At 59.5% G+C, this 26,424-nt stretch overlaps 1 protein-coding gene across 8 annotated transcripts in view; it reads right to left on the reverse strand.

Annotated features, from left to right (window-relative positions):
- The window catches only part of NFIX (nuclear factor I X), a 98,100-nt gene that overhangs the window by 10,178 nt on the left and 61,498 nt on the right, over nucleotides 1-26,424 (reverse strand). For 4 of the 8 annotated variants that reach the window (XM_027969535.2, XM_027969536.3, XM_060415392.1 and 1 more), the window contains exons 3-9: nucleotides 13,268-13,330; nucleotides 12,840-12,914; nucleotides 12,339-12,459; nucleotides 11,123-11,259; nucleotides 8,110-8,232; nucleotides 5,820-5,995; nucleotides 584-731 (exon numbers count right to left, since the gene is read on the reverse strand). In XM_027969535.2, the coding sequence (XP_027825336.1) occupies nucleotides 584-731; nucleotides 5,820-5,995; nucleotides 8,110-8,232; nucleotides 11,123-11,259; nucleotides 12,339-12,459; nucleotides 12,840-12,914; nucleotides 13,268-13,330 (843 nt within the window). Of the gene's footprint in view, nucleotides 1-583; nucleotides 732-5,819; nucleotides 5,996-8,109; nucleotides 8,233-11,122; nucleotides 11,260-12,338; nucleotides 12,460-12,839; nucleotides 12,915-13,267; nucleotides 13,331-26,424 lie in introns of those variants that run through there. The other 4 variants (XM_060415393.1, XM_060415394.1, XM_060415395.1 and 1 more) reach the window with 4 other exon arrangements.

Below are 26,424 nucleotides of genomic sequence, written 5' to 3' on the forward strand. Positions count from 1 at the left end.
GAACAACGAGAAACCAAATGTGAGACTGAAGGCTGGGGGGAGGGGATCAGGGGCTGGCCTGCTGCAACTTTAGAGGCCTGAGGGGCCCAGAATGAAGGTGAGGGGGCAAGGCAAAAAGGGGATGGTGGCGTCGCCTTGTGGTCACATTCAATTTTCTTGGTGTGGGGGGAGGGCACAACGAAACAACAAAAAATCAAAAAACGAAAAAACGAAAAATGAAAAAAACAGCAGTTAGGCATGAAGATGGCATGGCTGTGCCTCCCCTCCCCCCGCCCACCCGGGCCAGCACCCCTGGCCTGGGTGCCCCCACTGTGCCCCCTCTCCCGCCCCCCGGAGGGGCCTGGGCCAGGGGCCCCAGCTGGGAGCAGTGGGCGGGCAGGGGGGCTCGTGGGGTGCTGGCTGGTGCAACTAAGGCCCCGGAGGCCAGGGTCGGGGGGCTCAGCTCTGTCCTCATCTGGGTGGGAGGCACTCTGGGTTGGGGGGCTTTGGCAGTGAGAGAGGGGGCTCTTCTTTTTGCAGTGGAGACTGTTTGGATGGGCTGGGGACGCTGGGCGTTGTGGTTTCGGTTTCATCGTCCACTTACAAGGTGACGGAGGAGTCAAGGCGGCGCCATCTGGGGCAGTGCTGGTGGATTTGGAATCAGGCATAGGAAGGGGCACAGGTCTGGCCACTGGAGGCGGCGGTGGTAGCAAAAATGACCCCGGGACTTTGCCCTGGCCGCTACCGTTGGGCTGCGAACAACATAAATAGAGTGACGCATGAAGGCACATCACACACAGACACACGCTCCCCTGCGCGGACTCGCCAGCTCGCTCCTGAGAGCCGGTAGCGCTCCCGGGGAAGACGCGGGGTGGGGCTCTCCTCCAGGGCGGGGAAGACGCGGGGTGGGGCTCTCCTCCAGGGCGGGGAAGATGCGGGGTGGGGCTCTCCTCCAGGTCGCGGGCTCGGTGAGGGCGTGAGGCCTCTCTTTGGTCTCTCAGATGTTTCTCTTTTTTTTTTTTTCCAAGTCCTCTTTCGAAGTGGTGGGAGGGAGGAAGGGGGATGTCCGACGGGTGGTTTGTTATTTCTTAGGGAACAGGTTTTAGGTTCCAAAACTTGCCATTTAACTATACAAGCAGCTGCGCTCTGAACTGTCACGCTCTGAAGACGTTCTCCTATGGTAGCAAAGATGCACCAGCTTACTCCCTGTGTGCCCCCAAAACACATACATGCCTCCCCTGGGTGGGCTCCTGGGGCAGGATCAGCTGACCCAACGAAGGACCACGGGCCCACCAGCGTGTGCCCCGTGTCATGGCCTCGGGGGGAAGCCAGGGCATGTGCCTGAGGACAGTGGGTGCTAGCCCATCTGCTACAGAGCAGCCCAAGAGGAAATCCCATTGCTGGCAGCCCCAGTTCCCCCAGAAGCCGGGACCAGCTACCAGAGCCACGAATTGTCCATTACTCCCTCTTATGCCTTAAACTTGAGTTTCCTCCTCCAGGCCCCACGTGCGGCCTTGTGTTCATCAGCCTCTGGGGTTCAGGGCATGCCGGCCCCACAGAGAGGGGCAGAGGTCCCTGGCTCCCGGCCGACACAGCTTCCCTGGACCTTGTACATCCTGCTGCCCCAGGCAGTGCTCTCTATGACCACCTGCAGCCTGGGCTCACAGGGGCCAGGCCAGAACTCTTCCTCCTAAACTGGCCTCTCTCCTATGGCTCAACCTTGGTCCTCCCAGCACCCCCAGGTTTAAGACCATGGGAGGTTCATAAGCTCTTCCTCCTGCTAGCAAACCCTGCAGAATCCAGCCCGACTCTGTCTCCAGCTCTGTCGTCCTTCGATCCTGACTGATTTCACCTGGACCATGAACCTGAGACTCCAAGGGGCCTCCCCTCTGCAGAGAGTGCTCTTCAGCTTGGCACCTGTCACTGAACCAGGCACCTCACTCAGGCTGTCCAATCCTCCAACCACCTCTAAGGCACTGGCTCTTGTTTCTGCCTGTCCCCCAGGGGTACTGAGTGTCTGGAGACATCCTGGTTGATACAACTTGAGGGTGTGGAGGCTGAGGATGCTGCTTGACACCCACCCTATAACACAGAGGGCCACCCCCAGGACCAAGGCCCAGTGGTCCACAGGCTAATGGTGCCGAATCCTTAGGAGAAGGGAAGCGCCACTCTCCCCCGTTAGCAACAGAGGAAACTGAGGCTCCTCATGGTTAAGTGTTCTAGCCACGCTGCAATGGGAAAGGCCTGAAGTTCATGGCCATGTCTGTCTGATTCCATGGACCCACAGACTTATCAACCCTCTTCCCAAATCCAAAGGAGTTCAGACACCCCAGTGCCCCAAAACCTTCCATAGCTACGATGACATCTGATGTAAAACATTGTCTCCCCGGTCAGGCTGTTGGTTCCAAGCAAGAGCATGCCGTCAGCTCTGCAGGGTAATGCCGACACAGAAGTGGCAACTGCCTTCCCTCATTTCCACAGCCTATTTGGTTCCTATCTTGCTCTTCCATCAGGACAGGAAGTAGAATGGTCCCAACCAATCACAGCCTTACTCCTCTCCAGGCTGTCCTGAGCTTGGGCTCCGGGGGCGGCCTGGACACAGCAGCTTTCTGGGCAGCCACTGCTCCCGCAGGGTGGCCTCTGCTTCCTCAAGAGCCTGTCTCCCCCCAGGAGGATCTGAATCACTAATCTCATCTGATAAAACAAATCCTAGCCCGATACGGCCAGACATGGAAAGCTGCTGATTTACAACATTCAGATTCTAGAAGCAAGTCCCAACCAGGCTAGGCTGTCTCCGCTCTGGTTGGGGTACGAGTTGAAGTTTTAAAAATCTCAAGATCTTGGGACTTTGTGGTGCCTTAAGACCTTGTGGGTTAAGAGCTTAGAAGTAAACCAGAAGCTGGGATAGCACCTCCCTTTCATCTGACAGATGATGATGTGGGCCTGGTCACTCTGCAACTGGAGAGCGAGGCTGAGCTGGAACCAGGCTTTCCGCCTCTCAGAGCCATCGCCTCCCATCAGCCCCTGGATCTTCTCTATCGTGCTCACTTGGCGGTCTCTTCTCTATGCCCGAAATACAGCTGCCTGGGCACCCTCTTTCTGCCCTTTGTGTGTCTTCTAATCGCAGTTCCCAACCTTTTTGGAACCAGGGATTGGATTCGTGGGAGACAATTTGTCCACGGACCAGCGGGAGAAGGGAATGGTTTCTGGATGATTCAAGTGCATTACATTTATTGTGCACTTTATTTCTAACCTAATGCCACTGCTGATCTGATAGGAGGTACTGGTTCATAGCCCAGAGGTTGGGGACCCCTGCCCTAAGTGGATCTCCACTTGGCCTTGGTCTTTACTGACCTGATTTTCTCAGTCAGGGACTTACACTGGGGTCTAAGAGGTACCTGGGAACCATTCTGCACACTGTAAAATTTTGTATGCATGTAATTTTCTGCAAAGATGGTTCATAACTTCAGATTCTCAGGAGGTTATAGTTTACTCCTCTAGTCTCTACATCAGTGGTTCTTGAAGTGGGTCCCCTGACCAGAAGCAGCAGCATCACCTGGGAACTTGAGGAGAAATGCAGATTCTACACCCCACACCAGAGCTGCTGAGTCGAACTTAGATGAGGCCCAGCCACCTGTGTGCCACCTTCAAGTCACTCTCACACACGCTAAGATTAAGAACTGCTACTCTGGAGTGGCTGTGGTGCAAGCACAGTCCAGTACCCGACACCCCCCCCCACCCCCCGCCACCAGGTCAGCTGCAGAGCCCAGGGCCTCTGGCTCCTCCTCCACACCACAGTGCTATCCCTAGTCTCCTCTCAGAAACCAGGCCCCAAGGAGCAGGCTCACTGCAGACTTCCACCCCACACCCAACTCTCGGGCACAACAGGCCACCAAGGAAATCTACAGAGACTGCTCTCCAGCCAAACTAGACTTTCTCTTTAACCAGAGGGACAGTTTGCTCCCCTGTCAATAAATAGCTTTTTGTCTACTCAGAGCAAGCACCTGCCTTGAGAAGAGAACTTTCGAGGCCAAGGGGCCCTTGATCTTTTCTTTGTCTGCCATGCCACATGGCTTGCAGGATCTTAGTTCCTTGACCAGGGGCTGAACCCAGGCCCTTGGCCATGAAAGCGCAGAGTCATAGCCACTGGACGGCCATGGCCTTCCTGAGCCCTTGATCTTGAGCGCTCAAGTCAAGGGGCTGTCAGGATGCCCAGGGATGGACTGACCCACACCCTTGAGGGTCCTGTGGGTCAGCTTTGGTTCTCTGGGCTAAGTCGGTTCCCCAGGTGGGTCACATTTCAATTGAAACCCCAGCTGCCCCCACAGTTGAGAAGCAGGAACAGTAAGATTCCTAGCCCCTCTGATCCAGATTCCAGAACCCAGGACCCCTGGGGCTGGGATACAGGCTGCCAGCTCCTGTAGACTCTGCTGGCATCTCTGAAGGAAGCACGGGAGCTGTTGTGAATTGTGTCCACTTTTCCCTCAATGCCCCTACAAGTGGACAGAGCTTGTCCAGAGAGGTGGGCAAAACTCTGCATGTGCCAAGGAGCTATAGAGTCAGCAAAAGAAACCCTCGCAGGGCAGAGGGGAAAAAAAGATGAGAAAAGCGGAAAAGTGGAGAAGAGCAGGAGGGAGCGAAGAAGACTGCTCTCTGCCCTGGACAGCAAGATCAAGGGGGCCAAGCCGCAGCCCTGCCCCACATCAAGACGCCAGCACTACGCAAGCACCCTGTGGCAGCATCAGGCTGAGCAGCTGAGGGCCGTGGCCCCTCTCCTGGGGCGGCTTCTGGCACAGGGTTCCGGATGCCTTTCCCTGCCAGGGCACTTTGAGTGTCTGCCACACCTGACCTCTCACGGTGCAGTTCCAAGCTGGACCAACTGGAGAAAAGCAACTGGGCCTTCTTATAGCACAGTATGCTGCTGGAGTTCCAGAACATTCCCAGAGGTCTAGAGATCACCACGCCCCAACCTGGAACAGTCTCCCAGGAACTACAAAAGGAGCACTGTCCCACTGACTGGTCACGGTTGGCTCACTGCCGTCGGGGATAGTTCTCTGCTCAGTGGATCTGTGTCTCTGCTCTAGGGCTTGCTGATGGAGAAGGGCAGTAGGCCTCAGAGCTCCACGGGGAGCCATCTCTCTCCCAGGCTGAGAAGCAGAAAGACTTTATTCCAGAACCATGACTGACCTGAGAGCCCCTCATTAAGAGGCCCGCCAACAGGAGTCTCGTGACACAGCCTGCGGAAGGAAGTCTGCCCTCTCCCAAGGGCTTCTCACTGGGGACGAGGAAGGTGCCTCCAAGCACACTGAATCTGGAGACAGTCACAACCCACACAGCTGGACAGAGGGCGCTGTCGCTGGCATCAAGTGAGTGGGGGCCAGGCATGCTGCTCAGTGCCCCAGAGCACACAGGACATTCCCACAGCACAGAGAATGAACAGTCCCAGGTGTCAGCAGCGGGAATCCTTGGTCAAGAACCTATCGAATCCTTGCACCCTTGAGGTTTAAGAGGGGGGTCAGGAGCTGAGGGGTCTGGGCCTGGATTGGACAGATCACTGGTCCACTCCTGCCACGGGGAAAGACCAGAGGAGGCTAAAGGGCCCAAGCAAGGCGGGCCCAGACACTGCCCCGTCCTCTCCGGACCGGGACGCAGAGGCCCCGGGCGGGCACGTGGAGCCCTGCCCCCGGGCCCAGAAGACTGAGGTGCTCGGTAGTCCCAGCCCTTGGCTGCTCCAGCCCCAGGTGGGCTCCCAGCTTTGGGGCCCTCTCCCCGTGAGCCCTGAGACAGACAGACAGGCGCGACGGCGAGCTGGAGGGGCTTGTGGGGTCCTCTGGACTCACCTGTCCGGTGGCCTGGCCCGAGCCGTCCGAGCACACGAACTGCACGAACTCCTTCAGCGAGTCCTGCCCGTGGTGGTGGTGGTAGCGGATGGTCGGGTGCGTGAAGTACGGGCTCGACTGCTGGATGATGGATGTGGAGGGGAAGTGCAGCGCTGACGCCGTGGCCCGGGGGCTCCCTGCGTGCACGCGGCAGGAAGGAAAGGGCAGCGTCAGGGGCCCAGCAGGCCGTGGAGAGGGACACTGAAGACGAGGAGCCCTGCGGGCCAGAGCCCTTTGGATCCAGAGAACAGGGCAGGGACCAGGGTGGGGAGAGTGAGGCGCTGACTGCTAGTGTGAAAGTGTGTAAGACGGCGCCAAAAACACTCAGCAAAATCAAAGTAAATTACATTTGAATGCAATATTTTAAAAAGTTGAACTGGCAAAACTAGGGACGGCCCAGAGACCAGCTGCTTCTCTATAAAGCTTGATTGGAATCAGGGCCAGAGTTAGGGTGAGGTGAGAAGTGTGTGCGTGCTCAGTCGCTCAGCTGTGTCTGAATCTCTGCAACCCCATGGACTGTAACCCACCAGGCTCCTCTGTCCATGGGATTCTCCAGGCAAGAATACTGGACTGGGTTGCCAAGTCCTCCTCCTCAGGATCTTCCCAACCCAGGGACTGAACCCACATCTCTTACATCCTGCATTGGCAGGTGGGTTCTTTACCGCTAGTGCCACCTGGGAAGCCCCGTGAGGTGAGGCAGGGTCATGCAATTACAAGGTCAGTCCTTTTATTTAAAGTACTGATATTCGCTCATCGTGGACTTTTTGCAATTGTTTTAATTTTTAGAACATTGCGTTTAATATTATTTATAAATTTTGGTGACTCAAATTTCAGGTGCTCCCTGACACTGTGCGTCAAGGTCAGTGCCTCACACACCTCTCCCTGGCGCAGGGCCTGGGTGGGAGCTTTGGGGAGCAGGCAGACCATTCGGTGGGGCTCCGGACAAACACCTGGCCCCGTGCCAGCGTGAGAGGGGCCTCCACGGAGCACACACACGTCCTGCATGAGGCTGGGTGTGCACCTCGCTGCGGCTCCCCAGGTCACATTCTTCTGTGCTCGGGCCCCACGGCTCATACACACTGCTTCGGACGCACGGCTCCCACCCCGGAGCAGGCCCCAGTCCTTCCCCAGCCAAGTCCTCCCTATCCTGTCTGTTTCCAATCAGCTCGCTCTTGCTCTCGGTTTCATTAGGGGCCTAAAGAAACTTGGCTTCTCTCTGGAGTTCATAAAAGCTGAGTTGAGCAGGGGCCTGCCGCCCTCCCCTGCCTGTGCAGAGGGCCTGGGCTCCCCACCCCCACCCCACGGCCACCACGCCCTGCCCCTCTGCTGGCTCCCAGCCAGGAGGCCCTGAGGAGGAAGCCAGGAGGGTAACCCTCCGTGTTCTCCGTGTCCTACGCAAGAGCCTGGGAGGTGGTGGGCAGACACAGGGCAGTGTTCAGAAAGAGTCCAGGCCTCTCTTAAGAGGGAAGAGGCTCCCACAGTTCCCCACCTGGTTCCATCCCCTGCAGAACCTGGCGGCACCCTCCCCTCAAGCTCTCTCTCTGCCAAAGTGGAGCAGAGAGTCCCCCCGGCAGGCTGCCGGGCGGCTCCTTTCCTTTCCCCTTGGCCTAGTCCTTCACTTCTGGAAAAGAGCAGGGAGGCCTTGAGCAGGGAGCTTGGGCCCTTGTGAGGGTCCCTCGGAGTAACCTGGGCTGGTGCCAGGGAAAACAGACCCTGGGCACTTTGGGGCGCTGAGAGAGAGGAACTGGAAGGAGGGCAGATGCAGAAGCCTGTGCTCTCGCATCCACAGCTGGCGGGAGGCAAGGAGAGCTGGGAAGAGCGGGCCCAAGGCCTCAGGATAGGCCTGTGCCACACAGCACACACGTGTGCACACGTCACGCGCGCGCACAGCACACATGCGCACACGTCCGCGCAAACACACGAACACATGTACATCGAATGAGTGCACACAGCACCCTTGCACGAACATAAGCAAACACATCCTCACGTGCACACACAGGGCACAAGCAGGCGTGCACCCCGGCACATGGGGTGTGAGAGGCAAGTGGGAGAGTGTGGGGGAACACGGTGAGAAGGCCCAAGGGCCAGCCTGCTGCTGTGGAGGGAGGGCCCGTCCCCACGCCCACCCACTGCCATACCACGGCCAGTTCAGAGAGCTGGGGCTGTCACTCAGGGTTGCCTGGCCAGCTACCCCTCAGGCAGGGCTCCTGTGCCACCCCCGCTGCCCCCCTCCGGGCCCTCCGTTTCTCACCTGGTCTGACTCCAGCAAGCACAGGCAGCGGGTGGTGAGTGAAAGCCATGCGCGGGGAGCTGCCCTGAGAGGAGAGGGCACTGCAGAAGTCCAGCTTTCCTGACTTCTTTAGGGAAGCCGGGCCTGAGGGGAGGAATCAGCAACACGGGGCAGGTTTAGCTGGGCCAGGGAGGGAGCGGGGGAGGCAGGAAGCCAGCAACTCACTCCTTCTCTCCTCAGCCCCCTCCTGGCTGCCCCCTTTCCTTCAGGGCTCCCCAGCCTCCTCTGCCTGATTGAGGCCCTGTTTCTCAGGCCCTGCCTGCAGACCACCCGCTGCTGACAGGTGAGGGAAATCAGCCCCTTCGGTGCGCTGGGCAGGGCGTGAGCAAACGGGGCCATCCTGCCCCCCAACAAACAGATTAGAGCTCCAGGGTGCACAGAATCAAAGCACAGAGGCAGGGCCAGAGGGCAGGGAAGGTGTGCGGGAGGAGCCCTGGGGAGCAGCTTCAGAGTCAGGGGCCAGGAACTTCCCTGGGGCTCCCCTCTGTGCTTCCACTGGGGAAACTGAGATCTTAGCCAAAGGAAAAAAAGAAAAGAGTGAGGAGGTGCCTGAGGAGGGGCAGGCTGGGGTCTACTCCATGGGGTCCTGGGCTACAGGTCCCATTCTGCCAGGAAGAAGCCAGGGCTCCTTACGGGAAGGGAAAGCACACCCATGGGCCCTTCGGACCACGGTGGAGAAACAAAATCTGACAAGGGAGCAGGGAGGAGGCTGGAGGGCCTAGGTGGAAGCTGGGGGTGAGGGAGCCAGGAAAGGATGCCCTTGGTCAGGCACCCAGAGGTCGGACTGTCAGGGTGGGTCATTCCTGGGCTTTGCTCTACTCCCAGGACCAGAGAGGGAGGTGGCATTTGGCAAGAGACAGGGATACAGAGAGCGCCCCATTTGAGCTCGTCTCTAAGAGCCTGAGGATGCCAACCAAGCCCATATCTGCGCCCAGTGGGCTCGACATCCAACATGCTAAGACAAAGCAGGGCCCCCAGGCCAGGGCCCCCAGGGGAACCAGTCTCCTGTCCTGGGAGGATAAGGTGCAGTCAGGGCAGATCTCCAGATCTGCCATCTTCAGAACAAGAATCGAATCAGTTTGGGTGGGGTGTGTGTACTGGGGGCGGGATGGGGGTGCTGCAGAAGAGAGAAATAAGAGCTGTCTTAACCACAGAGGGGAGAGGCGGGGGAAGGGCGCACTCCTAGCTGCCAGCAGAGGTGTTATCTGGCAGCAGCTGTGTGCCACCTGATAGCTGGCACGATGCGGGGGGTGGAAGCGCCCCCACCAGCTGCGCACAGCTGTCCCCCTGGCCGCACAGCACCTCCCCAGCTGTTCCCAGTCCTGCAGCTGGGCTGCTTAATTGGCGATTTGTCCCAGAACAGGGAAACAACGCAGTGTTGCTGGGAGGAGGGGGTGAGTATGGAAGAAAAGAGGGGAAAAGCGAGGGAGCCGGGGGCGCCACAGGAGGACGTGGGGCCATGCGTGGAGGGACTGCTGGCAGGAGCGGAAATGGCAGGCTCGGCAGCAGACAGCCAGGAAAAAGGGAGCCGGAGCTGGGGAGGGGAGGCTCCCGGGAGCCAAGTCTGGGTGGAGCGACCCGGGGGGCCCACGCCTCAGGAGCCAGCAGTGGACACGGCCCTCCAGGCACACCAGTCCCTGAGGAAAGACTTCACTTCAGCTGGGGATTCTTCAGGGCCTCTCCACCCCTTGTCTCTGCCCCTCCAGAGGCTCCCCCAGGGCCACGTCTGTGCCCTGCTGTCTTAGGTGCCTGCTGGCCACGAGGGCGCCCGGGGAGGGGCTCAGCCCGGGGCCTGGAGCTGAGGCCTCCTCCTCCCAGGGTGCAGACAGCGAAGGCCAGAGGCTGCATCTAGGGCAGCAGGGGAGAGGAGGCTCCTCCCTGCCCTTCGGCCTCGCCTTTCCCCCAGCCCTGGCCCCTGCCCATTTGCTTGGCCCTTCCTGGCGTGGCAACATCTGGAAGATACCAAGGAAAAGACTATCAGGTCAGCCCTCATCTTCCTGCGCCACAGAGCAAGGCCTCCATCCCCAGGCTGAACCACAACGGACACATCCCATACAGAGATCTGCGCTAGCTGGCCCCAAGACCCCCGAACCTGGAAGCTACACACAGGCTGCACCAACAGCATGTCAGGCAGAAGCATTCTGCAGGCAGCCTCCTGGCACATGCCTGTGCACCACACACACACACACACACACACACACACACACACACCCCTCTCTCTCCCTCTATTCTACTTGAGCTCTCCAGGCGTGCCCACACCTCCTGTCAAAACAGGAGAGCCCCCCAGGTGAGCCCCTCCTCTCACCAGGAAGCGGCTGGTGAGAGGATTGAGAGGCCTGGCAACAATTCTGCTCACTCGCTACTAGGCTCTGCTCCTCTCTGTGAAGCTGGGCCCCTCCTTAGACCAGCGGTTCTCAACTCAGGAAGATTCTGCCCCCACCAGGACACAGCCATGTCCGGAGACCTTCCTGGCCATCATACCTAGTGAGGAGGTTTGCTACTGGCATCTAGTGGGCAGAGGCCAGGGCTGCCACTCCAATACCCCACAGGGTGCAAAACGGCCCCACCGCAGACAATGCTGTGGCCCTGGAATGTTCTAGAACGCCCAGTCTGAGAAACTGCCTTAAACCATGAAGACGGTAGAGGGGGGGTAACCTCCCTGAAGAAACACCAAGAGGAGGAGGAAGATGAGCAGGCTCTGAAGAGGAAGCCATGCCCCACTTGCAGGGCACCAGAGGCTCAGGGCCGGGGCTTTCCTTCTGCCACACCGGTGGGCCCTACTGCCCACGCGTGACAACCTGCCCGCTCGCCTCTGCTCTCCAGGCCTGTGCCCTCTGGAAGAGCGGGCTGGGGGAGGACAGGCAGTGCCACCGGCAGCAGGAAGCGCCACGGGAGGCTTGCCAGGGAAACTGAGGGGGAGACGAGGCTGCACGCCGCCTGCACTCCAGGTTGGGCCTTGCGGCGGCGCCCATACCTGCATCCACATCGTTGGGCCAACCACTGGACTGGCTGCTGCCAGCTGCCGGGGAGCGGCCTGTGCCAGGATAGAAGACGTCGTCGACAGGGCTCTCCATCTCACTGTCATCGATGGACTTGGGGCGCTTGGTGGTGCTGGGGAAGGAGGAGAGGGGTCAGGTGGGCCTCAGGTGAGTGGCTGGACTGGGACCCGGACCCGGGAAGCCTGCACTGATGGCCCTCCGTGTGGCGAGCGGGCTCTCGCTGTCAGCAGCATCTCAGGGCACTCGCTGTGTGCCCTCTGCCCAGGTCAGACTGAGAGCCCCTTCTCAGCCCACAAGACCATCCACTGTCATCTACCCAGCTACTCAAGCCCAAGAAGCAGGCCAAGCCCTCAGCTGCCTCCTCAGCCACCTTCTACTTCCCATCAGCTGCCACGGCCAGAGGTGAGTGAGGCGCTGGCCAGCGGCAAAACACCAGGGGCTGACGGGAAACTCAGTCATTGTGATACTATGTTATTTTATATTAAAATTTGATTAACTATGGAAATATCACAACATTTTAATGTAATATTCTAACATATCAAAACGAATACTTGAACCTCACAATGAACCAAAATGCTTTTTTTTTTTTTAAAAGGACAGGATCACACTCTGTCCTGCATGACTGAGCCTGACCGGGGTCCACTGTGCCTACCTCCCAAATGGCTCTCAACTCCACTCCTTCCTCTTAGGCCGATCCCCCACCTGGCTCAGGCCCTCCTACCCTCCAGCCTGGTGGGAGAGCCTCGAACTGACTGTCCTGCCCACGAACACTGCTTCTAGAAGTCTTTCTAGAACACATGTCCCCAACATCTGTTCCTTGACCCCTCTGGCCTGTGAAGCCCACTGTGGGATAGTCCTGCTGGCCTGCCCAGCCTCAGTTGGGATGGAGGCTGCTCTCTCTGCCTGGAGCACCCACCCCAGGCCTGTACCAGCCCCTCTTTGTCTGGGTTCAAAGGTCACACCCCCAGGAGAGAGGCCTTCCCCAGTCCCCACAGGGAGCACCTTCCTGGCAGAGCCATGGCCTGGCTTGAGCTTGTGTCCCTGAGGCCAGCGCAAAGCTCAGGGGGTGGGCAGCAGAGCAGGCCCTGGCTCTGGAGCCAGCGCCCTCCACAGAGGATGGTGTGCTGAAGTATGCTGCCCAGAGCACCTGAGGCGTCTCGGGGCTGAGGGAGGCCGGGGCGTGGGACTCACCTGGTGGAGGGAGGGGAGGTGATGGACCGCCGCCCCAGGGTCACCTGGTTGATATTGTAGTAGCTGGGACTCTCCAGGTCTGCCAGCGAGAAGTTGGGCCCTGATGCTGTTGCAACAGGAGCTGGGAAGAAGGGAGAGTGGGATGAGGTCTGGAAAGCATGGGTGCCTGTTTCGTTGCTGGGAGCAGCTCCCCGGAAGCCCTGGGGTGAGTTCACTGTGAAGGCTGCTGAGGAAACCTCCTCCTGGCTGAAGCTTGTTGGGAAGATTCCTTGGTTATGATTTTTTTTTTCCTCCATAGCAGTGGAGGTCAGAGGTGGGGCTCTCCAATGCCTCCATCCCACCCAGCCCGGTGCCAATGAGGCCAAGCATGTCCCAGGAAGTCTGCCTGCCTCCCCCCCGACCTGAGACCCCATCAGTGGGGGACTCCATGGGGTCCAAGTCCCACCTCCTCACCCTCATCCCTGCGGACCCAACCCTGGCCCAGAAGAAGGAAGGACTCACTCTGTGATACTCTCACCAGCTCCGTCACATTCCAGACCCCGGAAGTCACAAAACAGTCCTGGAAACTTAAGTGCCCTGAGGAGGGAAAAGGGCAGGTGAGCAAGTCGAGGCACAGCCAGGAGGGGCTGTCTGCCTGTCTCTCCCGATCCCTCCCCACCCTCAGCTTGTTCCATCCCATGACCCATGTCCCAGCTCCAGGCTGGCCCTCAGAGGCCCTTAGATCTCCATGGATGTGGGGTATGCCCCCATGAGTGCCCTCCCCTACGGAACAGCAGCCTCTGTTCAGTCAAGGGACAGCTGAGTGAAGCGGTTGGCAGGGGCAGGCCCACCCTGGCCCGGGAGGGCAGAGAAGGGTACAGGTTGGACGCTGTGGTGGACACAGCAGGCCAGGGAGGCTGGGTTCAGGCAGGAGGGCAGGGGGCACTGACCGTTGGGCAGTGGTTTGATGTCCGCATCTCCTTGCTGGTTTGAACTATCTGATTGTCCGGATTCTGCGGGAGACAGAAAGGGTAGGGATGGGTCAAGAAAGTGCCCCACGCTCACCAGGCAAGCAGCTGCCCCTCTAGCCCTATGGACACCTTCTCTCCCACTCCCTTCCTGAGCAGCCCAGGGAGGCCAGGAGAGAAAGAATGGCTGCTGCTGTGGTGAGGCCCTGCAGACTGCAGGGTGCTGGGCAGCATCTCTGGCCTTCTCCCACTAGATGCCAGCAGCACCCCAGTTGTGACAACCAAAAACCAGTCTCCAAACACCGCCTGAAGTGCCCTGGGGGTGAGCAGCCCATGAGTGAACAGCCCTGGCCAAGAGTCAGGGCAAGGAGGCGCCCGGGAGAGAAGCCCCCGACTGTCCCTTTGCACAGCTGGTTTGGACCCAAGGGGTCCCCCGTTCTCTACCCCACTCAAGCTCCAGAGGGAGCAGCCCTTTCCCTCCCTTCATTAATTAGAGCCAATGCTGCCTGCCTGCGCCACCCCCACCTCACCTTTATGCATACAGGCAGTGCCTGGCAACTCGGAGGGGGGAGATCTGCCTTGATGCTGTCGCCCGCTCTGTGCCAGCCTGTCTGGGCTGTCTCATGCCCCAGTGCCACAGCTGCTCGGAGGGAGCCCTGAGACAAGGGCCCATTGTGCGGTGGGAGCTCACAGAGGACTGGGGGCAGGGTGGAGTGTGTGTGTGAATATTTTGCTGAGCTTGGGAAAGCCCCCCGCCCCTGCCCCCCAGGTCCTCGAAGCTTTGTGTGCCAGGGGCACAACGGGGACCTCCAGAATGCTTGCCTGGGCACGACAGCTGGCGAGAGGGTGGCGGAGGGGGGCCAGGGCAGGTTGTGGGGCAGGAGAAAGGCAGGCATTCAGTAAAGGATCAGCTGCTCATGGGGGGACCACATGGGGTGGCTTCGGAAAACTGGGCCGTGCCATTGGCCAGGGCTCCGCTCCACTCTTTGGAGTGACCCTGCCTCCTGGGTCTCACCCGCCACCCCACAACCGGCCCAGTCGCCACGGAGGCCATCCTCTACCAAACTTGCGGTCAGACCGCTCACATTGGGGAGTGAATAGCAAGGAGGTTCCTGAAGAGTGATGTGGGCCCAAGAAATAGAAGTGGGGGGATCCTGCAGCCACTTGGGAAAGAAGGAAGAGCTCCAGTTGTTGGGGCCTTCTCAGAGCTAAGGCCCAATGATGGCTCAGCCAAGCTCCCGGCCTCTTGCATCCATGTGGCCGGTGGGAAAAAGACAGGCTGCCCCCAGGATGGTTTCAGGCCCCATCTCCCCCATCCTTTATCTTGTTTCACTTTTTTTTTTTTAACGTATTTATTTGGCTGTGTTGGGTCTTGGTTGTGGAACGCGGAACCTTTGTTGCAGCATATGAAGTTAGTTTCCTGGCATCATAGTTCCCCTGGGATCTTAGTTCCCCATCTGGGGATCCAACCTGCACCCCCTGCACTGGAAGGCAGACTCAACCACTGGACCATCAGCGGAGTACCTTTTTAGCCAGCCTCTACTTTTTAAAAATTCCAAATGGTAATAATAATGAATCCTGTCACAAATCAAGAAAATGGAGGTTGACAAGCGAACAGGACCCCTCACCCCCTTGTGTTTGGGGCGTGTCCTTCCACACCTCCGTTTGCACCCACCCTAGCAACGCTTTTAGGGATGGCAAATTCCATCTCAGGCCACTTCTTTGTCGTGGTGGCACTCTGCTTTGGAGAGAGCCCGTGGGACTTCCTCCCACACCCTGGGGAAGGGCAGCCTCTCTCTGCATGTGGATTTTCTTGTTGCTCTCTCCTCAGCTCATTCCCAGCTCTCTGGGTCTGATTCAAGCCCTAGCTGGTCCAGGAGGGAGCAGGCAAGGGGTTGAGGCAGTAGGTGGCCCACCTTAGGGCCCCCGTGGACCAGTGCCCCAAGCCTAATGTCTCTCAGGGCTGTCCTTGCCCAGATTCACAGCCAGAAAGAGCACAGCTGCAGGACCGGCGTGTGGAGCCCAGCGAGGGGCACACGGTCAAGGCGTTGCTGCAAAGGCTTTGTCCTACTTGTCCCAGGACCAACTCAGTCCCCACAGAGCCCTCCAGGCCAGGGACAGTGGAGTAGAGGGGGATGGTAGGAGGCCATCCTATTAAGAGTGGTCTCAGCCCTTCAAACGTGGCCAGGTGGAGACAGAAAACCACGCGCATGCGCACACCCGGCCCGGGGACAGAAAGACGAGAGAACCTGACAAAGAGATGGAGGTGGGCCAGCGACAGAGGCAGAGACAAATGGGGCTCCAGGAGAGCGCGACAGACAGGAAATCCTTCTGAACCAGGACGCTGCCCTGAAACGTTACTGCTGTTATTACCATTAGCGCCATGTAAGGGAGCAGGCAGGAGCGGGGACCGGCGCGCGAGGCCCGCTGCCACGCGCCTGCAGGCGGTGCTCCGGGCGCTGCTGGCAGCCATCTTAGCCCTTGGCAGCCATCTTACGGCTGGCGGCCCCGCCGGCGCCCCGCACTGCCCCTGCCGCCCGCCCCCGGCGAGCGCGGCCCGGCTCCGGGACAAAAGGCAGGGACGCTGGAAGCCTGCGCCCGGGCTCGAGGGCAGGGGCGCCGGCCCGGCCAGCGGGGCAGCTGGGGCTGGGGCTCCACTGTCTTGCCCAGGCGGCGCCCCTGCCCCCTCCTGGCCCGTGCAGAGCAAAAAGGGCAGAGAGGCACGAGCCTGCTGCCGCCCGTGAGCTGCGCAGTGTGGCTGAGCGCCCCTCCTCAGGCCAGACCCAGACCCAGAGCCTCAGTTAGTTTACCGCCTAGACCCCTGCCCCAATGAGGTGACGCGGGCCTCAGAGGACAGTAAGGGGAGAGATGGGGCAGGCCCTCGATCACTCAGTCAGCTTGGAGGTGGGCACACGGCGAGAGGGGGCCACTGGGCCGCTGGTGGACAGGCTCCTGTGGAGGGCGAGGAGATGCCCCCCAACCCAGAGGCAAGAGCCCGCCAGGCCAGCTCCCTGAAGCCATGGGCACTCTGGGGAGCTGTGGCCTCGGGCTGGGGCCTGCTCTGGACAGGCCCTAGGGACCAGGAGCTCGACCCCAGGCTGGCACCCCAAGGAGCATGACACCCCGGTGCCTGACCCCCTTCCCTGTCGAGGCTCCCTGGGGAAGGGAGGGAGTAACCCCAGGCCTTGGGACAGAGAAGGCAGGCCCCTTTATGACACCCCTCCCCAGGCCCCGCCTCATGGTTGCTTGGCTTTTATCTCACAGAATGGGGCTTATCAGAGCCACCAGCTGAACAAACACACAAATCCACGGTTAGTGAGAGAAAACCCTCTGCCTGAACTCTTTATCTCCTGTTCACAGGCCCCGAGCACTGCCCCCTGCCAACAGCACAGGAGAAGCCCTGACTGCTGCGCCATGAGGGCGCCTCCCCTGGCCACCCCCCTTCTCCCCTCGCCCCAACCCAGCGCGTGGTGGCTGTCCCCTGGCAGTCCCTACCAGGCGGGCGTGCATGAGTGAGCTCCTGCCACACGGGAGCCCCCCTCCAGTGTCTGCTTTCTCACTGGGGACAATGGGCCAGCTGGTGGCCTGTGGGCCGGTGGACGGGCAGAGAAAATGTTGGCTGGCACCAGGCGGGCAGGTGCCCGGCTCCATCCTTTATCCTCTCCCGCCCAGCCCACGCCCCCGAGGCTGTCACTCGGCTTCCCCAGCCTTCCAGGGCCACGTCCCCTGGCAACATTTCCGACCTTGGCTTTCTCTCCAGCCTGGTAAACCGAAGCAGTAGGGACCCTAACCACCCACTCCCAGCTCAGGGCCACCCTGACTGAACCCCAGCCCCCAGGCCTACAACTCTCTTCAGGGACAAAGACTGCCTTGACTTTCTGGAGAGACTGTAGAGAGGACGGAGGGGCCAGAGGCACCGCAAGCTCCGTTCAGTCCTGAGGTGACATGTTCCTGCATCTCGGTGCCCAGGGCCAGACAGTGCCTCCTGGGCTCTAAGCCTCTTTCCACTTAGCCATCACATGCAGCTTCCTCAAACCCAAGTCCAGCCACTGTGTCTGAGGATGGCTGCCTGGGTGTGCAGGCGTCAGGCCTCTGCCTGGTCCAGGCTCAGGGGATGAAGAGAATTTTGGAGGCTGCCGCTTGTCCTTGAAGCCACCAGGGCGGCGAGGGCTGTGTTCAGACTGGCTCACGTCACGTGTGTGAGCGCAGGGTCTGCTGCACGGCTTCCTCTCAGGACCGGGGTACTCGTGCAGTCCACACCCTGGGGCAGAAGGCAGGACTGCGTGGGGGTGAGTGACGAATCTGGGCTCTTCCTAGGTGTGGGACCAAGTGGGCTCCGCAGAGCAAGGCTCTGAAATGGGATTGGCACTCAGGTCCCAGGCTGCTCTCCCTTCATCCCCTCACGGCTTCGGTCACCCCCACCCCCGGGTCGGCGCTTGTAGACTGGAGGCCGCGTGCAGCACCCCGCCCTAGGCCAGGCTCAGCCAGAGGTTGGCAGCATGGGACCCTCTCTTCCTCAGGGTTCTTCTGTGTCTCCTGGAACAGCCCTACCACCTGAAACACCGTTCTTCTCGCCCCCATCATTCTCTACCTCTGCTCAGTTATTAAAGCCCCCGACTTCCTCTCTTCAGCTCCCCGCCTTTCCCTCTGGAATCCTATTTCTGGTCTCATTTTGCTCTGTCTTGGCTCCATGCCCCTCTCGCTGTCCTTCCTTCTCCCTCGCTTTCCCTCTCTTTGGGCCCCTTTCCTCTCCCAGTCCTGCCTGCTTGCACAAGTGTGTACGTGTGCACACGTGTGTGCTTCGGAGAGCCCTCTGCCTCTTCATCAGAGCTGTAAGAGGGGAAGCTCCAGCAGCCAGAAGGAGCCCAGAACCACACAGAAACTCCAACCGACAGCATGTTTTTAACATATATACTCCCAGCCATAGACAGGGAGATATTTATGGCTCCCGCTAGGTGAGGGAGGGATTCCTGCTCACGGCAGCACACGCTCCGCCTCGGCGCCCACCCCAAAGAACTTCTCTCCGAGAAACAGGCCACATGCAATTCACCGGTTGGCTGCCCCCACGCACATCACAGACTGAGTGCATTTTTTGGGGGCGCTGAGAGGGGCGCGCAGGCACAACCGCACCAACACATGCGTACCCAGGCACGTGTATGTACTAGGGCGCACATTTGCTTTACATCCAGACACACACACACACACACACACACACACACACACACAGATGCCACCAACCATCTGATGCTGTCCAGCAGGGATGGGGTGAGTTGGTGTGCCGAGAGCGGTGGTCAGCACGCTCACTGCTAAGAGGAACCTCCTTTGGCTCTATCCAGACCATTGGCCTTTGAGGGTTGGTGGGGAGGCCAGCCCTCTAGGCATGCCTGCCCTTCCCCTCCCCCAGCTCTCCCCAGGCCTGAGGTTGGAGAAGCAGGCAAGGGTGTGCTCTGTTCTGGGGGTGCCATACTCTGAAGGACCAGTTCTGGAGCTGATCCCTGGCCCTGCCCAGTGTGGCACACCTCTTCCCCCTGCCCACCTGCACACACACACACACACACACCCTCTCTTTGCAACTGAGGAGCATCCAGGGCAGGAGAAACCCAATCTCAAGGGGAGCTGAGGCCTGGCCTGCAGCAATCAGAGCTGGAGAATGTAACTATTGTGTCTCCTGAAACCCAAGTCTGAGAATCTGAGACACCCTGAGGAGGGGAGCAGTAGATGGATGGGGGGCTAGGGGAACAGGTCACAGAGGGGATCTCCCTGTCTCTGCAAACAGAAGACTTGAGACCGAGGAAGTCCTTGGGAATGCAGGGCAGCCAGAGGACAGAGGAGGCTGGGCTCGACCAGGCTGGGCCCAGGGGCCTTTTCGATCTTCCCCCCATTTCCCTCAACCACCTCCATGAGCCAGTGTGTATGCTCAGAGGACCTGGGGCCGTCCTGGGGTTTTTCCCTCCTCTGTCATCTTAGATCCCACAAGGCTGGAGAAAGAAGCCTGACCAGGAAGCACAGCTCTGAAGCTGTGGGTGGGGGTGTGGGCAGGGGCAAGGCAGGGAGACTGTCCCTACCCCCTGCCCCATCACCCTCCTCTCCTCTCTCACTTCCCCTCCCCTCATGGAGCCAAAGGGGCTCAAGCTTTTGACTAGGGTCACCTGTTGCCGGGAGGAAGAGACAGTGACAGCAAAGAGAAAGAGACCAAGTTACAGCCTCGACACACACGTGGTCTAGATCCGCCCCAGCTGCCCCTGGGGCCTAGATTCAAGGAAGGCCATTGGGGGTGGGGGTGGGGACAGCAGGTCAGGCTACAGGGATCCCGCAGGCCAGGACCAATAGACTCAAGACGGGACACTCTGCTCTCATCTCTGACCCGGTGGCACTGCTTTTCCTCCTCAACCCACCCTGCCTCCACAGCTGCTATGGGGGTCCCCTAGGGAGCAAGGGCCGAGTCTGGCTACAGCAGAGCTATGGCCTGGCAGGGGAGCTGGCGGAAGGGAGGAGAAGGCAAGTCCAGGGGCTTATGCGGTGCCCAGAGGAGTAGCAGAGTGGATCTGAAGGCTGGGTTCAGGCAGGTGGCTCCAAGCCCCGAGGCTGCTCCCTGGTGTGAGCTGCGCAGCGTTCCCTGCCCTGCACCTGCCAGGGGAAACCGTTAGCACTGCGCCAGCCCAGGGAGAGCTAGAGCCGGGGCCTGGGCACTGGAGCATGGGGGCTGGGGGCCCAGCTGCTCCTCCCCCAGGCATGGCAGAGAATGTGCAGCGAAGGAGAGAGGAGGGACAGCCCGGTGTAGAGCGAACACCCAGCGGCTGATGGAGGGAAAGAGTCCAGGACCATCAACCTGTCAGCTGCCTCTCCAAGTCTGGCCCAGTAGCTAACAAATGAGACGCCCCCACTCACAGCAGCACTGGGGGCGGGGGGGCGGGCTGCATGTGGGCCTGCAGGCTCCTCCTGGGTCTGCCCTTTGCAGGAGACCCGACACTGGTCCCAGCAACCCAGATGTCAGGGCTCCGTGGCTGTCTGCAGGGTGGACGTGCACGCCCAGGGCTGAGCAGGAACACCACCCTGGATGTTCCAGAGATGTCCAGGGGCTAGGAAGTCCCATCTGAGCAGAATTCACACAGAGAGGGAATGAAAATGAGACAGCCCCTCCCGTAAAGGGAGGGACCTGGGGTGAGACAAAGGCAGGCAGGGTCCCAGGCCTGCCTCTGCCTCCACCCTGAGCCCTCCACCTCCCATCCAGGGAGGTATCCTTCTGCAGGACAGAAGGGGAAAGGGGGGCACACCAAGGGCAAGGGGAAATGGAGGGAGGAGGGGGCCAGCCCACCAAGTGGAGCAGGGCTCCCTCAAGTTCACATCCATGCTCTGGAACCTATGGACCCAGGGGTCCTGGCCAAGTTCTGAACTGTCTCCTCATTTGTAAAATGGAGATGCCGCCTGCCCCCTGGGCTTCCTGCCTGAGGAATAAGTGAGAAAATGAGTACAAGGTGCTCGGTCCAGGGTCCAGCTCACAGTAGGGGTTCCCTGAATGTCAGCTGTCCTTCCAGTGTGATCGCCAATTCCCTTTGCCACCCTCAGCTAAAACCCTACTCTGGGCTCAGCTCAAATGCCAACTCGGTGGGGACGCTGTGGCTAACCCACAGCTCCCCTCCCACTGGAGTTCATACGCTATGATACATCGAGTGCACTCGAGATGATGGTTCTTGATATCTTACCCCAGAGACCACTGCCAGTGGGCAGAGGGGCTCCCTCAAGACTCGACCCATTACCCTCTGCAAAGAGGGGCAGGGAGCCTTTTTGGGAAATAAAGGGCAGAGCAGAATGCCTTCTACACATACATCTCTCCCCAAATACAACGGCCACAGTCCCAGGACACTCATCACATTGGAAACAGTCAGGGACGGCAAGGCTAACAGGGAAGCAGAGAGAGACTTGTGCCCCAGGATGCTGAGGATGCTGAGCGCAAAGCCCTGCCCACCCTAGCTCGGCGCTGGGCATACGGGGAGCTGAGGACACTGGGGCACAGGCATGGCCACACAAGCGGCCGGGTGCCTCTCCTGGCAGCACAGGCTGGTGCCACAACAGGCACCAGCCGGCAACAGGAGCCAACATTTCTGAGAGGGCCTGGGGCCAGGTGTCATGTGATGCTGGGGGCCCAGAAAAGTGGCCCCCCGGCCCTGAAGCTTCTCCTCCCTCTCCAACCTGATGGATAGAAACTGATAGTGGAGAATGCCCTCCACATCAAGAGAAGGCAGGGCCGCGGCAGAGGGGCCGTGTCCAGGTCAGGGGCCCGCAGAGCGGCTCCCCTGCCCCGGCCACTCCATTTCCAGTGCTGCCCTTTCTGGCCCTTCGAGCTGCCCCAGCCCGGCCAGACAGCCACCCCCACCCCCAGCTGCTCTTAGGGCTATTAATAGTGTCCCTACCTCCCAGGGCCAGGCGTCACCTTCTCCCCCAACCCCCCAATACACTTGCCCTTGGTCTAATTATTTGTAAAGGGACAGAGTCCTCTGGCTGCTAATGCCAACTGGGGATGAGAAAGGGGAGGCAAAGGCTCCGGAGGTCACCTGAGGGGCATTTCTGAGACAAGTAGGAATGTAAGGGAAGGAGGCAGTGGAGCCAAGAGCAAGAAACAGACAAAAAGACAAAATTAAAACTAACAGACAGAGAGGGAGGGACCAAGACAGAAAATCAGTCAAAGCCAAGTAGTTCAAAGAAAGAAGTCTGCTATAGAAAGAATCAGAGGGGATTCTCTGGCAATCCAGTGGTTAAGACTCTGCGCTTCCACTTCAAAGGGCACAGGTTCAATCCCTGGTTGGGGAACTAAGATTCTGCATGAAATGTGCCCCCCCCACAAAAAAAACAAAATCAGAGAAATAGAAGGTTAGAGGAGAGGCAGGGAAAAGGGGGGAAAGTAGAGAGAGAAAGAGGAAGCAAAGGAGGAAATGATACATTAAAAAACAAAAACAAAAGGGGAGAAAATTTTCCTAGAATTACCCAGGAGTGGCTTCATGAACACAACTGCCTGGTCTGCACCTAGCTACCAGCATCTGTCTGTAGGGTGCTGGACAAGGTGAGGGGCTGGGGAGACTCCAGGCCCAGGAACCCTACCCGCCCACTCTTCACAATGTTCTGGGTAAAGGAGGAGATGAAGAGAAGGAATACCTGACCAGGAAAAGGAACTGGGAAGATCAACTCCCCAGGACTAGGAAACCCACTTTCAGCCCTGGGCAGGGGCGGCCTCTGCACTCGGAGCCTCTTCGCCCGTTGGAGAGGCAGCTGGGTAGGCCAGAGGATGGTGGAAATCGGGGAGCATCAGTGCCCCTGGCCTCCCTGCACTCCATGTTCCCTCTCTCTCTCTCTAACTGTGAGCAGAATCCTGTCCCGCCCTGCCTCCCACTGCCCCTTTCATTGGTTTCATTGGGAGAATCCATCCAGGGACCTGGGGGCCTGGAGAAGAAGAGCCCACCTACTTCTGTTCTCCTCTGGGAAGCAGAAGCAGACAGAGGCCACCTGTTTCCCACCCTCAGGTGCTCTAGCTTCCTCAGCCTCCCGAGAGCACCCAGTAACCAGGCTGGTAACCTTGGAGGAGGCTCCTCTGGCAGGGGCTTGCCTTGTGTGGGGGAGTCAGACTTGGACTCTGATTTTGGACAGCATGAGAGACCTAAGAACCTGACCACCAGATCTTCCAGGCTGGGGATTTCTGACCAGGAGTGCCCCACCAGACCATCAGGCCCTCAAGTCCAAGGCCTCTCAGTGTTTTGTTCATTGCAGTCTCCCCCACACCTGAAAGTGTAATTTGAGTGGAAGACTCAAAGAAACTCTCTAATCGTTCCAACTACACAGACCACGCGGGCTTTCCAGGTGGCTCAGCGTAAGGAACCCACCTGCTAGTGCAGGACACGCGGGTTCAATCCCTGGGTTGGGAAGATCCCTGGAGGAGGGCATGGCCAGCCACTCCAGTATTCTTGCCTGGAGAATCCCATGGACAGAGGGGCACACGGACCATCGAGGAGACAACTAGCTGGCCCCTCGCCTCTCCCGAGAGCACATCTTTCCTGAAGTCCCAAACCTCGACACACATACCCAAGGAACTGACTGGGAACACCTAAAACAGCCAACACTCCTGTAAAGCCCAACTGGGTCTGGATGCAGGGCTGGACACACTGGCCTCCATGCCCGAGTTCTGGACTGACCACAGGAAGGAACAAGAGTCTCCCTGAGAAGGGAAGGGCAGAGGAGCGCTCTCACAGGCCTCCCCACCCTGGAGGCCTTTAAGGCAGCCACCGTCCAGAGCTGCCCAGACAAAACATGAGGAATTTGTTAATTTGCCAACCTCCAACTCGGAGCCCTAAGGTCCCAGGCAAGGTTGAATCGGTGGGCAGGTGGGTGACCTCCCTGAAGGCTGAGACCTCTCTGGCTGCTGGAAGGAGCCCTGGGTTTGGAATCAGGAGCCTGGGGTCCAAATTCTAGACCTGCTGTTATTAGGCCCCCAGTGTGTCTCCTGGACCTCCTGTGTTGTATCTGTGCAACACAACCCCAGGCTTGTCTCAGAGGGCACAGGGAGACGTGAGCAGGAGTTTTTACAGTGAATGAAGCGGGAAGGTTTTATGCACTACAAAGCGCCAAGCACACAGAGAGAGCTACTGATGGGGTAAGGGGGTCAGCTTCTGGGAATATATTTCAGGGTCAGCGGGGATACTAAAGAAGAGCGGAGCGGCATCTTCTGCACGGAGTACAGTGGCTGGTGTAGGAGGCAGCTCCCCAGACTCAGGGCTGGGACAATTCAAGCCGCTAAGGGGACAAAATGATACCGATCCTACAAGCCTGCTGCTAAGTCACTTCAGTCATGTCTGTGTGACCCCATAGACGGCAGCCCACCAGGCTCCACCATCCCTGGGATTCTCCGGGCAAGAACACTGGAGTGGGTTGCCATTTCCTACAAGCCTGGCAGGTGCCAAATTCCCCACTCACAAGGCTCTGAAGTACCGAAAGGGACTTCCCAGGGCTGTGGGGCTCAGGGATCCGCACCCCCGGAGAGCGGTGTGCTGCACTCCCCGACTCGGCAGCTAGGTGGCACAGCGAGTTAACACTAGCTGCCCTCCGCAGGCTGCGGCCGGCCCGGAGGCGGCGGCGAACTTGCGCGCAGTCTGCCCCGGGCTGCAGGGGCCAGGGAACCCCTTGCACAACGGCAAGGTCCGAGCTGGCACCAGGAGGACGCGGCCGCGCTTGGGCCCCTCGGACCCCGTGTTGTGCGGCCCGAGGCGGCAGCTCTGGTTGCGGCCGCTGCCAAGCACATCCCGTGATGAGATAGGAGGGCCGAACTTCCCGTGCTCATTGATTAGGAACAGCTTGCGGTGCGGGGGCCGGATGCAAGGGGGCCGGGAATGGGCTAGTGAGGAGAAGCAGGAGGTAGAGGGGGGCCTGCCAGGTGCACGGCTGGGAGGGGTAATCCAGTGGGCTCAGGCCCGCTCTGAGCCGCCGCCGCCGCCGCTCTGAGCCCCGGCCTGCCTCCCCCAGCGTGGGGCTGCCCTGGATGTGGGCTAGTCTGCGGCTGCGTGACCCCTGGAGTGTTCCCAACACGCCCACGACGCCCCCACCTTTTGGCAACACAGACCTGCCTCTGCGCCTGATAAACGTTTGGAGAGGAAGGTTTCTTCCTTTTTTTTTTTTTTTTCCTTTCCATCTCTCTCAAAAAGTTAAAAATGGAGACTAAAAGTCAAGAGATCAGAAACCAAAAAGAGGGAAAGTCAGAGATCAGAAACCAAAAAGAGGGATAGAAATGGAGAAAAGTCGGGAAGAAAAAAAACCTCAACACAGGCCAACACTCTCGCAGCGGTGGCAGCAGTCGGGCAGGCACACCCTCCCGGGGCAGGCGTGGAGAAAGGCCCCTTTGTTCCGCAGGGAGGTTAGCCGAGGTGAGGCCCGCCTGCCCCCTCCCCCCTGACCCTGGGCAGCGCAGATCGCTTCTCAGGGCCCCCGGACTGGGCCCAGCTACTTCTCTGTCCCCTCAGTCCTCCTCCCAGCCAGTGCAACAGCCCAGCAGACGGGGAAGGGCTGCTCCCTACCCTCTGCCTTGCCCAAGCACCAAGGGTCACACATGTGGGGCAGGGCTGGGCTCCTCCGATGGGCCCCTGGATGACCCTGATGCCCGACATTAGCATCTTGTCCAGGCTGTTCTTTAACTGTGGGGTCCGGGGGACAGATTCTGCACACAGCTGGACCCCCACCGAGGGATGAGCAAAGGAGGTGATTCCTGCTGGAAGATGGTGCTCCAGGAGGCACAGGCTGACTGACCAGGTGCCTCTTACCCACAGCGAGGCCCCAGGGTTTCCTGTGTGCCTATTCCAGATATGAGCACTTTCCAGTGCCCTTGGGCTCTGGGAAAGGGTGGCTCCTGCAGGTCTTCCTCAAAGCGAAGGCTGGGCTCTGGTGCTGCGGTTGCCCTCAGAGGAGAGGCAGCGCCTGAAGTCACTCCATCTGATCCCCATGAAGGGGCCAGAGTGGGCTCATAAAGGGGGGCTGCCGATGGAGAGACAGCAGAGGGGTGGGGAGGGAGGGAAAGTAAAGAGCATCCCTTTGCTCTGCAGCACACGTGCCGCCCCCCCGGCCCCTCTAACAGCCCAGGTTGGACAGGGAACCTGAGGGGTGGCTGTCCTGTGTGCCACTCGGTGTGTGCCCACCATGGGCACCCTGACCCTGTCTACGCAGGCTCCCAGCTGCTCAGCAGGGATGCAAGCCTCAGACTTTTCAGGCAGAACTTGGCAGCTTTACACTTGGCCAAGAAGTTTCCACCCAGCAGCCCTCTCCAGCTCCTACCCCAGGCCCCCGGCAGCAGAAATCCTGGAAGGAGGGACTGGCTAGATCCTTGTGCTCCAGACAGTGCCCTGGCTTCATGCTGAGGGGGGTACCTGTTCTACTGGAGGCCCCAGACCCGCCCCCACCCCTCAACCAGCAGCAGTGGAAGGCAAGGCAGTGACAGAAGGGAAGAAGAGTAAGGTGTTGCTGACCTCGCCCTCCCCAGACGAGGAAGTGGGGGAAGGAGAGGGGAGAGGAGCAGCAGCAGCTGGAATCTCAGGGAGCCTGGACTATCCTGTATGGCACCAAATCGGCTAGAAGAAGCTGCAGCTCAGATACACAGTGTCCTGCCAAAC

Source organism: Ovis aries, chromosome 5 (assembly GCF_016772045.2).
Source record: "Ovis aries strain OAR_USU_Benz2616 breed Rambouillet chromosome 5, ARS-UI_Ramb_v3.0, whole genome shotgun sequence".
In the NCBI taxonomy this organism is placed as follows: Eukaryota; Metazoa; Chordata; class Mammalia; order Artiodactyla; family Bovidae; genus Ovis; species Ovis aries.